The sequence below is a fragment of the Apodemus sylvaticus genome, chromosome 12, assembly GCF_947179515.1.
Source record: "Apodemus sylvaticus chromosome 12, mApoSyl1.1, whole genome shotgun sequence".
In the NCBI taxonomy this organism is placed as follows: domain Eukaryota; kingdom Metazoa; phylum Chordata; class Mammalia; order Rodentia; family Muridae; genus Apodemus; species Apodemus sylvaticus.
Window position 1 is genome coordinate 78,578,382 of NC_067483.1, and position 17,044 is coordinate 78,595,425.

General features: G+C 51.9%; 1 protein-coding gene across 1 annotated transcript; it reads left to right on the forward strand.

The window, feature by feature from the left end:
- The first annotated feature begins 3,521 nt into the window (after positions 1–3,521).
- Adamts4 (ADAM metallopeptidase with thrombospondin type 1 motif 4) lies at positions 3,522–12,717 on the forward strand. Its single transcript, XM_052199837.1, has 9 exons — positions 3,522–4,546; positions 5,634–5,957; positions 6,182–6,314; positions 6,832–7,002; positions 9,779–10,065; positions 10,169–10,355; positions 10,625–10,800; positions 11,583–11,758; positions 12,207–12,717. The coding sequence occupies exons 1-9, from the start codon at positions 3,866–3,868 to the stop codon at positions 12,631–12,633; spliced, it is 2,562 nt and encodes an 853-aa protein (XP_052055797.1). The 5' UTR covers positions 3,522–3,865; the 3' UTR covers positions 12,634–12,717.
- Positions 12,718–17,044: the final 4,327 nt, after the last annotated feature.

The window sequence follows — 17,044 nt, forward strand, 5'->3', positions numbered from 1 at the left end:
AAGTAGCTCCCGCGCGCCTCCTTGTGGGCTTCCCTTCTATTGGCACAATGGAGTCACCATCTTGGAAGCTGGCAGGGAGGTCAATTGCGAACGGAACAACATCCGGATTCCGCTTCTCAGCTTCAGTTGCGCTTAAATAATAACGACTGCTGTCATCTTTAGTAAGGGCGTGCCCCCCCCCCCCCCCAGGCTTCTCTGGGCGTAAGGCAACTTCACGCTGAATTTCACACTTCCCGCTAAGCCCATTCTCTGCACTTTAATTTACCTTAGAAACTGCCCTCCCACTAGGTCCCCATCGCACACTCTGTATGGGCATTCATCTTGGTCATTCTCCTGCGGTAGGACTGCTTTCTACTGAAGCCCCAAGTTTTCCTTTTTTTTTTTTTTTTTTTTTTTTTTTTTGGTTTTTCAAGACTGAATATCCTCCGTGTAGAGCTGTGTAGGGCTGTCCTGGAACTCACGCTGGAGACCAGGCTGGCCTCGAACTCAGAAATCCACCTGCCTCTGCCTCCCAAGTGCTGGGATTAAAGGCCACTTGCCCCACTGCCCGGCAAGCCCCATGTTTTGATGACTATCTCTTTACTACAAAATCCAAAAGTGTTGATTTCCAGATGTCCGGAACCCGGCTTGTGGAAAGGGACTCAAGTGCGGCTGAGCAAGTCAAGTGTGAACGCTTGCCAAAACAGAAGGGAATACTCAGCCAAGACCGCCAGCACTGGTGTAGCAAGGGTGCAACTGGTGCAAGGATATGGAGGCACCATTTTACAAATGGGAGGGGGAAATGCTCTGACAGTGACTCTTAAATCCCTGAAATTCCTAAATCGCAGACTCAGGAAGCACCCTTAGCAATACCTAGTATCCCACCTCCACTCAGGACAGTTGTACCTGACACTGTCTTCCTCAGAAGTATCTAACAATATAGACAAGTAATAATTCCAGGACTCTGAGTCTAATTTTGTATGGACAAAGAGTTTCCCTGCCCTAGAGACTGATTTTTGTCTGTCTCCAAGCTCAGCTCCAGCTGGGCCACCCACTCTTTGAGGTTCTCCAATTTTCTCATTGGAAAGAGACCTCCTCCACATCTCCCCCAGACAGGGTCCCTGGGACATAGCCCACCAGCGGTGCAGCTGGGTGGAGCAGACAGACCAGGGGAGTGGCGCTGAGCATTCTTAGCTGCAGAGGAAGAGGAGAACGCCAGATTTGTAGGCTGAAAATTGGCCTAATGGGAACCATACCAAAGGGTGGGGCCAGAGATCCCGTTGGCTGTGGGAACTGACCAAGACCTGGCGTAGACAAGGTGATCCCCAGAAAGTCAGGGCTTGGTCCCCTTACTGTCTTACAGCCCCCTCTCCTTTTCTGGGCCTTTCCTCCTGCAATATAGTTTAAACACAAAATGTGGGGATGGTGGGAGGGGGGTTGCTCATTGTTGTGTTAAGCCGTCTATGTGAAGTCAAGACAGACTTTAGCTTGCTTAGCCCTGGGGGCAGTTTGAGCAGAAACTGGGATGAGGGCTCTTGGGGGGCTACCGAGGACACTGCATCTTTTGTGCCTTCTTCTGCCAGCATACACACACACACACACACACACACACACACACACACACACACACACACGGGCCTGTAGCTGCCACTCTGTGGCCCTTTGTCTTTCACTGCTTAGTCACATTCTTTGTTCTCAGCTCAGATGGGGGGATGGAAAGGGGCAGTGAGGGTGCCCTGGTGACAGCTCCTCTCGGCCCTGTCCCTCCTGGTCCCTCGTCCCTTGTGTGATTGACTCCTCCTGCCTCAGCCCCTCTGCTCAGGACCAGGGAGGGTCAGGGCATGTGATGGGGTCAAGAGGTGAGACTGGAAGTCACCACAGGGTGGGTAATTGAGGAAGTGATAGGCACCGGGGACAGGTATTAGTGACCAGTGACCAACTGGACGGAGCAGGAAGGGAGGGGGAGAGGAAGCATTCTGATGAATATGATATGGGGGACAGGAGGTGACCAGTCAGGGAATGAATAAGGGGACAGGGACAGGCGAGGTGGCGTTTCTCTGGGAAAGGGAAGGGACTGCTGAGTGTACTCTCCTTCCTGGGGATTTCCTGGGGAAACAAGTGGCCACAGGGCGGAGTGAGAAGAAATGGCCCCAGTCCTGACCACTTTGCTTCCTGGCCTTGGGCATGTGCACTCTGGTCTCTTAGTCCCTCCAGTTCTGAAGCAGAGAGCTCGTTAGCTCCCTCCTCCAACACCCTCACGCTGGTCACCATCCGCATCCCAGGCTCCGGGTCCTTGATTCTCTTAGTGCCCTCAAATGCTATTCCCCCTCTCTCTGTCTCTCTGTCTCTCTCTCTCTGTGGCTCTCTCCCCATGGGGAATGAGAAGTCAAAGATTACTAGATATTCCAGGAACTATTGGATTTGAAATGTGGGGGGTCAAGGGAGTAGCAGAGATTAATTCTGGGTTTCTGAGAAAGAGAGAGAGAGAGAGAGAGAGAGAGAGAGAGAGAGAGAGAGAGAGAGAGGGAGGGTCTTGTCTAGGTGAGGGCTGGCTGAGGGTGTGCTGGGGTAGGAACAGGGCCAAGAGCCTGGGGGAATCTACTGGGAGCTGAGCCAGGGGAATGGGCACTCAGGAAGTGGGGGGGGGGGCTCGGGTGGAATGGTTCTTCTATGCTTTGGGAAGGTTGGGGTAACTCAGCAGTGGAGTGGGGGCTGCGGGAGGAGAAGAGAGAGAAGAGAAAGGAGATCAGAGAGAGGGGGGAAGGGGAGAAGGAGAATGAAGGGGAACAGAATGAAGGAGATCTACTCTGGATCTTCCTCCTATAAAAAGACAAGCAGTTGGCTCCTCCTTTGTCAGCTGTCTCTTTCTTGTTTCCAGTCTAACAGAGCTCTAACCGCTGTCTCCTTGCCTTCCTGTCTCTGGCACCTCTTCTTCCCAGAGGCTTGGCCCCGTCCTTTCTTCTCTTATGCTTTCTTACCTGTTCCCCACTTCCTTTTACACCCAGACAGCTCGGCTCTAGCAGATTAGCCAGGGCAGCATCAATGACCCTTGAGGAAGTGAGGAAGAGTAGGCTAGACCAGGCTGGACAGGAGGGACTTGGTGAATTCTCCCAGGACTGAATCTCATCTGTATGTGATGTCTAGGCCCTTTCCCTCAGTCCCTACCTCCCCTGGGGCTCTGTCCCACCATAAAAAAAAAAAAAAAGAAAGAAAAAAAGAAAACCGGGAAGAGACAGCTGAGGGCTGATGGTGGGATTTGGGAAAAGGATGTGTCATCAACTGGCCCAGTGCCTAAACTGCATCTGGTTGCTAGAGATTCCCTTCCCCTGGGCAAGTCCCTTTTTTTTTTTTTCTTCTTTTTTAAGGAAAAAAAAAAAAAAACTACTAAGGTCTTTGGGAAGCAAGCAATGATATATCCATCCTTCGGAGTCCCAGTGACCGAGCTTCTGGCTGAGTGGCTTACACATCAGCCAATCACACACAGAGGGAGGCTCTGGATGCTTAAAAGAGCTGGAGGGGAGACAGGCTGGGGAGAACCCGGGGAAGACCCACAGATACCCAGGAACGAAAGAGACAGAAGAGGAGAGAGACAGAGACAAAGAGACAGAAGAGGGAGGCAAAGCCAGACAGCTGAGCGGAGGGGGAGACCAACGAGTCACAGACAGACAAAGACCTGGGACAGAAAGACCCAGGAGCAAGTTTGGGAGGAGAGAGACCCCCCCTGGACACTTTTCCTGAGCCAAGGGGCTCTTTTATTTTTTGTCTTCTCTGACCGTCCTTAGCCCCTCTAAAAAACTTTGCCTCAGATTTTGGCCCAAGTCCGAGCCTTTCTGGCTTTAACGAGCAGCCTTCCACAGTTAGGGTGTGGAGGAGTTCGGTGCCTCAGATGGCCTCAATCCATCCCAGCTGCGGCGCTGGTACCATGTCCCAGATGGGCTTGCGTCCCAGGAGGGGCTTGACTGGGCACTGGCTGCGAAGAGGATTCCAAGCCTGCTTGCCGCTTCCCGCGGTGCCTTGCTCTGGCCTGGAGCGGTGGCAGCGGCTGCTGCTGCTCCTGGCCTCCCTTCTGCCCTTAGCGTGGTCAGCCAGCCCCCTCCCCCGGGAGGAGGAGATCGTGTTTCCAGAGAAGCTCAACGGTAGCAGCATCACACCTGGCTCAGGCATCCCTGCCAGGCTGCTGTACCGATTGCCAGCCTTTGGGGAGATGTTGCTCCTAGAACTGGAACAGGACCCTGGGGTGCAGGTAGAGGGGCTGACAGTACAGTACCTGGGCCAGGCACCTGAGATACTGGGCGGGGCAGAGCCAGGCACCTACCTGACTGGCACCATCAATGGAGATCCGGAGTCGGTGGCATCTTTGCACTGGGACGGGGGAGCCCTATTAGGGGTATTGCAGTACCGTGGGGCCGAACTCCACCTCCAGCCTCTGGAAGGAGGTGCCCTTAACTCTGCTGGGGGACCAGGGGCTCACATCCTACGCCGGAAGAGTCCTGCCAGCAGCCAAGGTCCCATGTGCAACGTCAAGGCTCCTTCTGGGAGCCCCAGTCCCATTTCCCGCAGAACCAAGGTAGGCAACCCCGGAGATCGTGTCCGGTAACATCCACCCGCCATGTCTGTCCTACTGACCCCTATTCACCCTCTCTCCTCCCACTTCTACTAGCTCTCGGCTCCTGTCCTTCTCTCTGCCTTTCCTATCTCCACTACCCCTTCTTTGAAAAATCCCGGCTACTCCCCGCTTCAGTCCTTCGCTTTGCTCTGAGGATTCCCTGAGGTAGTAGGTCAGATTCTCTGGGCCGGAATGACCTCTCCCCCTCTCTCCCTCCCCCGCCCCTTCCTGGCCATGGAGTCTCCTGCTGACACAGTTCCCAGCAGTAAAGCTCTCCCCACAGCCTGTTGGTCTAGGCTCTTTTCTCTGCCCCAGTGATTTTTACCCCCACCCCCCAGCTACGGGAGTCAAATTTGAGGCCCGAGGGACTGAGCTTTTGGCTCCTGATGTTCCCTTTAAAATTGTTCTGGCAAACTGCAAACTAGAACAGGAGTAGGCAGGGGAAAGAGAGGCATCCCATACCTCTGGGTCAGTCCTCTTCCCACACTGTGGGGCTGACTGCAAGGCTGCCTGAGGCGCTATCCTTTCCTCCCTCCCACTCCCCGGTCTCCCCCCCTTCTTCTCCCCCACCCCTCCTCTAGCTTTAATCCAGACCAGACACTCCTCCACACCCGCCACGCTGAGATCTGGCTGTGGCCCTAGCTGCTGACTGAATTGTTCCTCCAACCACACAGGGCAGACACGTCGTCGTTGCAGCTCAGCCCTCTAGCCCTACTCCCACAACCCCGCCACCCCCTCAGCCCCGCCACCCTTGGGGACCCTAGCGCCCCTCCTCCCCAGGCTGTCCCAGCTGCTTTTCACCTCTGGGGCCCACTTAGCCGTGAAACGTGGCAAGCCTTCTCTTCCTTCAGAACAACAGCTGATTCTTCAGCATTAGCACAAAAGCGATGGGATTTGGAGTTAGGGGGAGGGCCCAAACCAGCCACTCCAGGAATCCTGTGGGGTGTGTGAGGGCCAGCTAACTCCGCTGAGTTTTAGACTCGGGAATGAAGGGAGGGGAGAGGGCCTCTCAGGACGCTCCTCTGATTTTTTACCCCCTCTCCTCAAGCGCTTCGCTTCTCTGAGTAGATACGTGGAGACACTGGTGGTGGCAGACGACAAGATGGCAGCATTCCACGGGACGGGCTTAAAGCGCTACCTGCTGACAGTTATGGCGGCTGCTGCCAAAGCCTTTAAGCACCCAAGCATCCGAAACCCTGTCAACTTGGTGGTGACTCGCCTGGTGATCCTGGGGTCAGGCCAGGAAGGGCCCCAGGTGGAGCCAAGTGCCGCCCAGACCCTACGCAGCTTCTGCACCTGGCAGCGGGGCCTCAACACCCCTGACGACTCAGATCCGGACCACTTTGACACAGCCATTCTGTTCACCCGGCAGGTAAGGCCTCGGACAGCACCACAGACAAGGAACCACAACCACTACACAGACTGGGATGGAGAAGATGACCCCACCCCACCCCGCCCCCATGCACAGGAGCCTGGCGCCAGCCACAGAGCCGCACAGTGCCTATGTGGGCCCTGACCCATGCTAGGTAGCCAGCATCTAGTTCCTCACTCATCTGGGTATCAGCCCCAAGCATCCTCAACGCTCCTTCTCCACAGGACCTGTGTGGGGTCTCCACTTGTGACACCCTGGGTATGGCGGATGTGGGCACAGTGTGTGATCCAGCTAGGAGCTGCGCTATCGTGGAGGATGACGGGCTCCAGTCAGCTTTCACTGCCGCTCATGAACTGGGTAAGGACGCTCTGGGGCGGGGCGGTACCGGAAGTGGGTGTGAGGGGGACTGAGGATGCTCTAATGATATAAGGGGCTCGCTAGAGTACAAATGGGGATACCAAGATGTCTTTCCTCCTCTGCCTTAGGTCCAGGGTCAGAAGCCCTCTGTGCTCTGGGGGCAGACAAGCATAGATTTTTCTACTAAATAAAATAGCAAGTAGTGGAAACTTACTTTGGACTATATGCACGTAACATGAGTATATGTGTCTGGAAGGGGAGAGGGTAAGGGAATAGGACTGGAGGGTCGGGCGTGTTCGCTGCAGTGGAAAGTAAGCAGAGAGGGGCCTTTCCTTTGGGGAAGAGAAGACAAGGCAATAGGGGCTCCATGATGAATCTTCAGAGAACAATCAGGGGGCCCGTGGGGGAGGGGAGGTGGGTCTGATCCACAGCTGCAACCAAGTGTGTGATGGAGATGGAGCCCTGTGAGGACACGGCATGGACCCTGTGGACACTAGCAGGACCTTTTCTCTTACAGGCCATGTCTTCAACATGCTTCATGATAACTCCAAGCCATGTGCTAACCTGAACGGGCTGGGCGGGTCCTCTCGCCATGTCATGGCCCCCGTGATGGCTCACGTGGACCCTGAGGAGCCCTGGTCCCCCTGCAGTGCCCGATTCATCACTGACTTCCTGGACAATGGTTACGGTAAGCTGGTGACACCGTTCCCAAAGTAGGAGATCAATTCTTGACCTCTCTCACTGGACTCTATTTCTGGAACATTTTCTGTGGGCCACACTGAGTCGTCCGTGTGTGTTTCCTCTCCGATGGGGTGAGAAATGCTGCCATCTCTGTGTGGTTCCCACTTCCTATGACAACAAATAGCACAGATAAAGGGGGGCTAAAGATAATATTAGCTTTGCACAATTAGAATTGACCCTTTAAGGGCCAGCACGGTCCAAGATTGAAATGGACAGACTATAAATCAGTAGATCACCTTGGCATTCAGTAAGGTGTGCCAGACTGCAGAATGACTATCTCCAGACAAAAGTTTGCATTTTATTTTCTGTGTGAGCATACATGCTTGCGGGTGCCCTTGGAGGCCAGAAGAGGGGTGCAGGGTCCCCTGGGGCTGGAGGCAGTTTGTGAGTCACTTGATGTGGTTGCTGGGGACTGAACTTGAGACCACTTCAAGTGCTCTCAACTGTGGAACTATGTCTCCAGCTCCCCAGAGCAACTGATCGGAAGCAATCTCTTAACCACCGAGCCATCTCTCCAGCACAGAGGCATTCTCAAGAACTCTACAGGTGGGCGGTACTGGCGCACGCCTTTAATCCCAGCCTTCAGAGGCAGGTGCATCTGTGCGAGTTTGAGGTCAGCCTGTCTATGTAGTGAGTTCCAGGGCAGCCAGGACTATAAAGGAGACCACAATTCAAAAAGAAAGAGAGAAAGAAAGAAGGAAGGAAGGAAGGGAGAGAGAAAAGGAAGGTGTCTTTGTTAGGGTTTTACTGCTGTGAACAGACACCATGACCAATGCAAGTATTATAAAAGACAGCATTTAATTGGGGCTGGCTTACAGGTTCAGAGGTTCAGTCCATTGTCATCAAGGCAGAAACATGGCAGCATGCAGGCAGACATGGTACAGGAGGAACTGAGAGATGGACATCTTCATCTGAAGGCTGCTAGTAGAAGACTGACTTCCAGGCAACTAGGGTGAGGGTCTTAAGCTCACACCCACAGTAGCACACCTACTCCAATAAGGCCACACCTCCTAATAGGGTCACTCCCTGGGCCAATCATATACAAACCACCACAGAAGAATTGTGCAGAGGTGCTGTGCATGGTGGCATATGCCAATAATCCTAGCATTTGGGAAATGAAGGCAGAAGAATTGCCACATGGCTTTCAGGCTAGCCTGAGCTATGTAATAGTGAGTTCCAGGCTATCTGGGGCTATAGCATGAACCACCCACAAGATTCCAAATAGGGCTGGCAAGATGGCGTGGCGGGTTAAGATACTTGCTGGCAAACTGGAGAGTCTGATGACTGGCCTCTTCAAGTTGTCCGCTGACTTCCATACATGAGCTGTGTCATGTGAAAACTCTGTTCTCCTGAGATAAATAAGTGAATGTGATTTTTTTTTTAAATGGTTTTGAAAACCCAGATACTGGGGCTGGAGAGATGGCTCAGTGGTTAAGAGCACTGGCCGCTCTTCCAAAGGTCCTGACTTCAGTTCCCAGCAACCACCACATGGTGGCTCACAACCATTTGTAATGGGCTCTGATGCCCTCTTCTGGTGTGTTTGAGAACTGCTACAGTGTACTCATATATTAAATAAATAAAAAAGAAAAAAAGAAAAGAAAAAGAGGAAAAGAAAACCCAAATACTACTAGTCATAGAAATTTTTAATCCCAATCTGGGGTTTCTAACCCACTTTGAATATTCAGTTCCCAGAAAAAAGACACAACTTTTATATTTATAATAAGCCATAATCAGCAGAAGATCTGAGCAGATAATCTATCCTCTGTGTGAATATGTCTATTTCCCAGCCAATAATCCCACTGTATAATTTGCCGTGTTTGTCTGGGATGCTCTTAATGCCAATTAGCCAACCACACGGCTCACTAGTCCGTGGGGGCGTCTCCTCCATTCCTCACCTTCCCCCGTCCTGGTTCTCCCCTGACTCCCAAGCCCAGAACCCTAAACCCCACCTATGTCTCTTCTGCACACCTATTGGCTATAGGCATCTTTCCTCAAAATCTTTACAATCAAAAATAACTTGGGGGCAAACAGGTCTTGAGGACCCAATATTAGCATTAGAAATAAAAGCAGCATCAGGCCAACCCATTACAAGCAGTGACCATGATGATAGTGGTGGTGGTGATGATGATGAGGAGGAGGAGGAGGATGATAAATTCTGTAGGGTAAGACCAGGTGGAGGTACCTTTGGTTCCTACATTGACTGAGTTCTTTGTTTACATGCAGACGCGTGGCTATAAGTTACTTCATTTCTCTCTGCTTGTAGTTAGCTAGTAGGTAAATTAAATGTAATAATAGCCAGTAACCCACAGTACTATGATAATGAGATATTATAGACCAGGGCTTTTTTTTTTGTTTTTTTTTTGTTTTTTTGTTTTTTTGTTTGTTTGTTTTGTTTTTGGTTTTTGGTTTTGGTTTTTGTTTTTTTGGGGTTTTTTTTTTGGTTTTTTGAAACAGGGTTTCTCTGTATAGTCCTGGTTGTCCTGGAACTCACTCTGTAGACCAGACTGGCCCCGATGGCACGATGAACTCAGAAATCTGCCTGCCTCTGCCTCACAAGTGCTGGGATTAAAGGCGTGCGCCACCACTGCCCGGCCTGTTCTGATCACATCTGAAGCATTCAATACAATGCAGCTGAGGGCACCTTCGGCATGAGGGAGCCCCGGCTTTAGCTGGTAATCCTAAATTTCAGGCCCTTGCTAATTTTGTATCTTTGCTCCTTTCAGGGCACTGCCTCTTAGACAAACCAGAGGCTCCCCTGCATCTGCCCATGACGTTTCCTGGCAAGGACTATGACGCTGACCGACAATGCCAACTGACCTTTGGTCCTGACTCAAGCCATTGCCCGCAGCTGCCACCGCCCTGTGCCGCCCTCTGGTGCTCTGGCCACCTCAATGGTCACGCCATGTGTCAGACTAAGCATTCACCCTGGGCTGACGGCACTCCCTGCGGACCCGCACAGGCCTGCATGGGGGGCCGCTGTCTCCATGTGGACCAGCTCAAGGACTTCAATGTGAGACCCCAGGGCGGGACCTTGGTCAAAGGCCTGTAGAAAGGACTGGCCCTAAGCCTAGGACAGAGGGCGCTCATCCCATCTCCATGTTGTACCCTTGCAGATTCCTCAGGCTGGAGGCTGGGGTCCCTGGGGACCCTGGGGCGACTGCTCCAGAACTTGTGGGGGTGGCGTCCAGTTCTCCTCCCGGGACTGCACAAGGCCTGTCCCCCGGAATGGTGGCAAGTATTGTGAGGGCCGCCGAACCCGCTTCCGCTCCTGCAACACTGAGAACTGCCCACATGGCTCAGGTGAGGGGTGTGAAGGACAGGAGCCCTGGAAACTGTGGCTGACAGGAAGGGGTGGCCCACAGGAAGCGCTGTGCCTTGAGTCCTGGCCTAAGGCGCTGATCGCCTCTGCTGCTGGGGAAATGTCTTTATCTTTCCAGAACTATCCCTGGAAATCTGTGGGGGAGATGCCATGCTGGCTAAAGTCCTGAGGGGCTAAGTGGAAGGGTGTGTGGGGTGGTGTGAGGAGAGAGAGAGAGAGAGGCCTCAGGCTGTTTTCTTTATGCCTGTAGCATTGACCTTCCGGGAAGAGCAGTGTGCAGCCTACAACCACCGAACCGACCTCTTCAAGAGCTTTCCGGGGCCCATGGACTGGGTGCCACGCTACACAGGTGTAGCCCCTCGAGACCAGTGCAAACTCACCTGCCAGGCCCGGGCACTGGGCTACTACTATGTACTGGAGCCACGGGTGAGCCCAGAAACCTTCAGGCCCAGTCGAGGCTTACACACTTCCCAGTGGTTCCCCCAGGCCGCTGCTGCCATTCCCACGGTCCCGCGTGTCAGCGGACAGGCTCCCTCGGTCTTGTCTGTCCACGGCTGTGCCAGAGCAGAGGCCTGGCTTTGGATCAGAAGCCAGTAGAGCTGCTCCGGCTTCTAGCTCTGTTTGCTTCTCCGGTTCTCTGTTCCTTTGCCCCACATTTGGTGAGAACGGAAGCATGTGACCTTTCGGGGGAAAGCCTTGACTCACTCTTCCATGGACTCCTCTCAGACAGCCAGTCCCTCAGTGGGTAGACTTCCCGAAGACCACTGGGACACTCCTTTCACAGAGCCGACTTAAAACAAGCCCTAGCGGTTTGGGACGCCCTCCCTACTCCAGGAGTCTATACAAAATTCCTGCGAGTTTGCTGCCCTCTAGTGGCCATCGGAGGCTGTACCATTAAGCTTAGAATTGGGTTCTGGGAGTAAAAATCCTTGCCCCTCTCAGTTTGTGATATTTCTAACCCTCAAAAATTCACCCTTAGGAATTGTGAGACCTACAGCATCTTGTGCATCACCTGATTCATAGTCAATGCGAGAACAATGGCTGTGTGTTATTATCGTATTAATCCCATTTAGGTGAACCCCCCCCACACACACACACACATCTTTTCCTTTCCTGTTATTTTCCGATTTCACCTTTCAGATGTTTAACTTACACCCCCCTGCTGACTTAGCAAGAACTCTTAACAATGTCCCTCCTCTGCTCCTCAGGTGGCAGACGGAACTCCCTGTTCTCCAGACACCTCCTCTGTCTGTGTCCAAGGCCGCTGTATCCACGCTGGCTGTGATCGGATCATTGGTTCCAAAAAGAAATTTGACAAGTGCATGGTGTGCGGCGGGGATGGCTCTCGCTGCAGCAAGCAGTCGGGCTCCTTCAAAAAATTCAGGTCCTTTCAGCAGTTCTCCTCTGCTCCGTTCTCCTGGTTGCTGTTCTAATCTTGGGGCCCAATGCTTCCCTGCAGACTCAACACATTCTGTAGTCTCAGGGGGAGACAGGAGTGGGCTGTCACAGTGTGGTGCTCCACATGTTGAGCAGAGAGAGCACACGGGCTCTCAGAGGCATCAGGGAAGGCTTCCTTGGGTAGAGAGCAAAGAGTAGGACTTGGCCAGGCCCCAGGGAGACCAGGAGTGGCTCGATATTCAAGAAGCAGAGTAGGTGTCCAGAGATAAGGGTAAGGAGAGTACACTTGCTGGTAGCTCTGTTCTAGAGTGGACACACACCTCAGATAAGCTTGCAGAAGCAACCCCTAACACACACACACACAGACAAACACGGTAAGGTAGGCTGAAGGAATTTGGGAGATGCTGAGTTCTTTATTTCCTTTTTCCTCACAGGTACGGATACAGCGATGTGGTCACGATCCCTGCGGGGGCCACCCATATCCTTGTACGGCAGCAGGGGGGATCTGGCCTCAGGAGCATCTACCTGGCCCTGAAGCTTTCAGACGGTTCCTATGCTCTCAATGGTGAATACACTCTGATGCCCTCCGCAACAGATGTGGTACTTCCTGGGGCAGTCAGTTTGCGCTACAGCGGGGCCACAGCAGCCTCAGAGACACTGTCTGGACATGGGCCGCTGGCCCAGCCCTTGACACTGCAAGTCCTGGTGGCTGGCAACCCACAGAATGCACGTCTGCGGTACAGTTTCTTCGTCCCGCGGCCAGCCCCTTCAACTCCACGCCCTCCTCCGCAAGACTGGCTACAACGCAGGGCAGAGATTATGAAAATCCTTCGGAAGCGTCCCTGGGCAGGCCGGAAATAACCTCACTGTCCCGGCTGCCCTTTGGGGGCGCCGGGGCCTCGGACTCATCTGAGAGAATGAGCGGGCTTCCTCAGCCGCCTCGTGCTAAAACACAGTAGGGCGGTGTAGAGGGTGAGACCCGCCTGCCTCTCTGCCCCAAACCGCAGGCTGGCCCTGCCCTGGCTTCCTGCCCTGGGAGGCAGCGATGTGCTGGTGAATGGACGGGGGCTAGGTGACAGTACCCTATCTACTAAACTGCCCCCCTCTACCCTGCAGGTCACAGGAAGGAGCGGGGAAGACAGGGTGGGTCCTGGGCCCTAGTTGTATTTATTTGGTATTTATTCACTTTTATTTAGCACCAGGGAAGGGGACTAGGGTCTTAGGGAAACTCACCCATTATAGCCCCAACCTAGCTATGAAATCCAGGGTGTTGGTGACAAATATGAGTGGTGTGTGTACGCGCACACGTGTGTGTGTGTGTGTGTGTGTGTGTGTGTGTGTGTGTGTTTATGTATGAGGTACAACCTGCCCTGCTTTCCTCTCCTTGATTTTTTATTTTTTTCTGGGAAAAGGAGAGTCAAAGGTAGGATTGCCTTCAGGGAGTAAGGGATTATCATATTTTTAAATTGAAGTTTGTTATTTATACGCTCTTTTTGGAGTCTGACAAATGTGGGTTATATTTTGGCCCTGCTTCTTTGAGCATACGTTTTCTCATGTGCCGATAATAATACCTCCCGTAGAAATTTGCTGTAAGGATTAAATAATGTAAATAAAGAACTAGCGTAATGCCCCCCCCACTCAGAAGGTGCTCAAGCAATGGCAGCCCCTCTTCTTGTGACACTTGCTCTTCCGCAGTGGCCCTCCGTGGTGGCTCTGCAAGGCGCTGGAAGGCCACCAGCATTCCTGTCACGTGTGCCTGTCTTTGGTCCCAGGCTCAGATCCCTGGGTTGGTAGTACCCAGTTTAGGATTTGGAGAGAGTTTTCTCAGGTGGCCATCCTGTCCATGACTTCTGTGGGCTCGTAGACACCTGCAACAGACAGACACCATAAACACTTGGCAAGGGTAGTCAACAAGAACAGGAAGGTACAAGAACAAAACCAGACAACTCCCTCAACACAAACAGGGGCTTAGTAGTAAGAGTGGTGGAAGGGCAGAGAAAAGATGAAACAGTAGCATCCTGTGGAAAGGGCAGAGAAAGGACCACTGTAGTAGCATCCTGGCATTCTAGGAGCTGGTGGGTGTGACCTTGAGCTAGGATTCAGCAGCCTATGACCTGGGTGATATTGGGCAGATACTGACACACAACCTTGGATCACAAGTCTGTAGAATGGGGCCATTAATAACAGCTCTAACAACATCGCTCTATGCTCAGAGATTTTCAAACTGTAAAGGCATTTGTAACATGAAAGGCAACCTTTGTAGTGACTGACTGGGACAATGACTCCAGAATCAATCAATGTAAGCTCAGCCAAGCCCAGTCTTGGAAGACTGGAGGTTAGAATGGAATTCAAGGAGAGGAACAGGATGTGGTCTGGTAGGCAGGCGATAGTCAACAAAGCAAAGAAAAAAGAAAAAAAAAAAAAAAACACCCAACGAGAGTGGAGCCATCTGTCCCTGGTGGCAGAAAGTACGGCTGCAATGGCTCTCCCTTGAGCAGTAACCTAGTCAGTTCTGTGTGCATTAGGAATAGGGGGAAGTTGGGAAAGGTTTTACCATGGCAATGTAAATGAAGATGATATTCAATTAAAAAATAAATGCCAATTTGATCTTCAAAAAGAAAGAATGTAAAGCCATGAACATTACATTATTTAACCAATAATTAATAAAATAAATTTATTAGCAGAATTTGGTGTCCTGCTAAGAACTTTAAAAACAAAAAAAAGGGAATCGTTGAAGGTGTCAGTGGAGAATTTCAAATGTTGAGCGGCAAACACAGAACTGCTAGGATTGTGGAAGGGATTGAAGGTTGCGCTAGGAAGGAGCTGTGGGTAAGGATGACCCTGAGGTGAGGATGACCCTGAGGTGAGGATGACCCTGAGTTGAGGATGACCCTGAGTTGAGGATGACCCTGAGGTGAGGATGACCCTGAGGCGAGGATGACCCTGAGGTGAGGATGACCCTGAGGCGAGGATGACCCTGAGGTGAGGATGACCCTGAGGTGAGGCTGGACTGCAGAGAAACTAAAGGCATCTTGCTCTGCCTTAGCATCGTCTGTGGGAACTTCCTGGCGGGACTTGAGATGCAGAGCAAGGGCATGAGGGTGAGAGGCAGGCGCGGAGTTGGAGGCCTTTGTGTGTGCTGTATTCTTTGGGACTAGGCTTTGCTGGTCAAGTTCTGTAGGAGGCAGAGTGTGCTACACACCCCAGAGCACAGTGCTCGCACTCTCTGCAGCCCGGAGGGAAGGGCTGGCTGCACTCCTCTCTTTAGCAAGCACTGCTCCCACTCCTGTACTTGCTCTCTAGTGGGTCTCCTGGTGCTTCTACCAACCAGGTGGGTGGCGGGGGAGAGGCAGGAGCAGGACCGACCGTGGCATCTTCAGTTGCTTCGGCTAGGTGGTGAGATTGGCCCGACAGTACACTTCTGGAGCTTAATACTGTGAACTGATGGTACAAGCAAAGCTTCGTTGAAGTGAAGGTAAAACACAAATGACGTACGGCTGTAACCTTAAAGAGCTCACTCTGCATCCTGGGGGGTGGTTGTGCAGCACATGCGCACACAAGAGAATCAAGGGGGCAGTGCAAGGCGCTGATAAGATAAAGGCAAAATGGACTTCACAGAGCTTGACCTAGCACCTGAGCACGACGGCCCAGGAAGAAGAAACACGGTCTGGGCTTTGGGGAGTGGTCCACTATGGTAGTAATCCTTCTCCCATTTCTTTGGGGTCCTTGTTAATTTACTTTGTAAGTCACTGTCATGAGTTATTTTACAGAAACCCTACTTTAAAGAACCCTACCATAGGGTTCTTAAGAACCAACCCCAGGGTTCTTACTGACACAAAGAAATTTCCTCCTTGGGAGGTAGAAGCAGGTAGGTGGGGATTTCAAGGCCTCTGCTGCTGCATGGTGGCATAAGGCCAGTTTGGCTCTTCAAAAGAGGAGGAGGAGGGGGAGGGAGAACTGGCTCAGAGGTTAAGAGCACTGACTGCTCTTCCAGAGGTCCCGAGTTCAACAGCCACAGTGTACTCAGATACATAAATAAATAAAATCTTTTTTTTAAAAAAAGGGGGGGGGGGAGGTAGAGAATTGTCTTTTCCTCCAATGTATTGAAGGCTAGAGAGATGGCTCCCCCGTTAACAGGGCTGGCTGCTCTTCCAGAGAACCCAGAGTTTGAGTCCCAGCACCCACACAGCCGCTCACAGCCCTCTATGACTCCAGTTCCAGGGAATCCAATACCGTCTTCTGTTCTCTGTGGGTACTAGGTGTGCATGTGGTGCACAGACATACAGGCAGAAAAAACACTGATATCCACAAAGTGTAAATAAATAAAATAAAAAAGCATTGAGTTTAAAGGCTACTTCTGTGATTGATTGGGATTGATTGATTGATTGATTGATTGATGGATGGATGGTTGGTTGGTTGATGAAGTGGGTGGGTTTGTATAGTGAAAGAGATAGTTAGCTCTTCAAAAAGATGAGTTTATCCAAGTTCTCAATGCTGGTCAACACCTGACCTTTTCCAGGAATGAACTTTCATGTTCTGCCCTCCAGAGCCAGAATATAAACGTCACATAAAAGCTAACCTGAAGTCAAGGGTCCAACAAGCTTTTGCTAGCTGTGGGGATGAGGGGATGTAGCCCTCTGTATACGGGCCAGGAGGAGCCCAACCTAAGCTGCGGCTGTAGCTGTAGCTATGATGTGGTATAGACAGCAGGGCAGAAGAGGGCAAAGGAGAAGAGGGGAGGGTGTCTGAACTGCTCCGGGATCTGTAAGGATAGAAGGAGGGACAATGCCAGGCAGTGGTGGTGCACACCTGTAATTCCAGCATTCTGGGAGGCAGAGGAAGGCAGATTTCTGAGTTCGAGGCCAGCCTGGTCTACAAAGTGAGTTCCAGGACAGCCAGGGCTACACAGAGAAACCCTGTCTCAAAAAAACCAAATCCAAAAAACCATTAAAAAAAAAAAAAAAAAAGAAGAAGGAGGAGGAGGAGGAGGAGGGACAGTGAGAGACCAGGCAGTGATCTTAAGGGCATGTTCCCTAAAAAAGTGTAAGTAGAGTTCAGACTATCTCATTTCAGGAGATGGCAAATGCTATGCATGAAGATTCTTCGGAGCTGGGAAGGAGACTGTAGCAGTACAGGATTTGGATCAATTTCTTCAACCCCCTGCTGCCTGCCTCTGACATTCTCACTTCTGTGGTTAGGGCAGAGGACATCTGGGCTTTTGTCCAATCACTATTTTGGTGGTGGCGGTAGGAGAGTCAGGGTTTCTGGAGAG

Bases quoted from the DNA above. Each gene is read 5' to 3' on its own strand.
- Adamts4 (XM_052199837.1), top strand. From the start codon at position 3,866: ATGGCCTCAATCCATCCCAGCTGCGGCGCTGGTACCATGTCCCAGATG. The intron at 6,315-6,831 runs GTAAGGACGCTC...TTTCTCTTACAG, and splicing joins CACTGCCGCTCATGAACTGG to GCCATGTCTTCAACATGCTT. The intron at 11,759-12,206 runs GTCCTTTCAGCA...TTTTCCTCACAG, and splicing joins GGCTCCTTCAAAAAATTCAG to GTACGGATACAGCGATGTGG.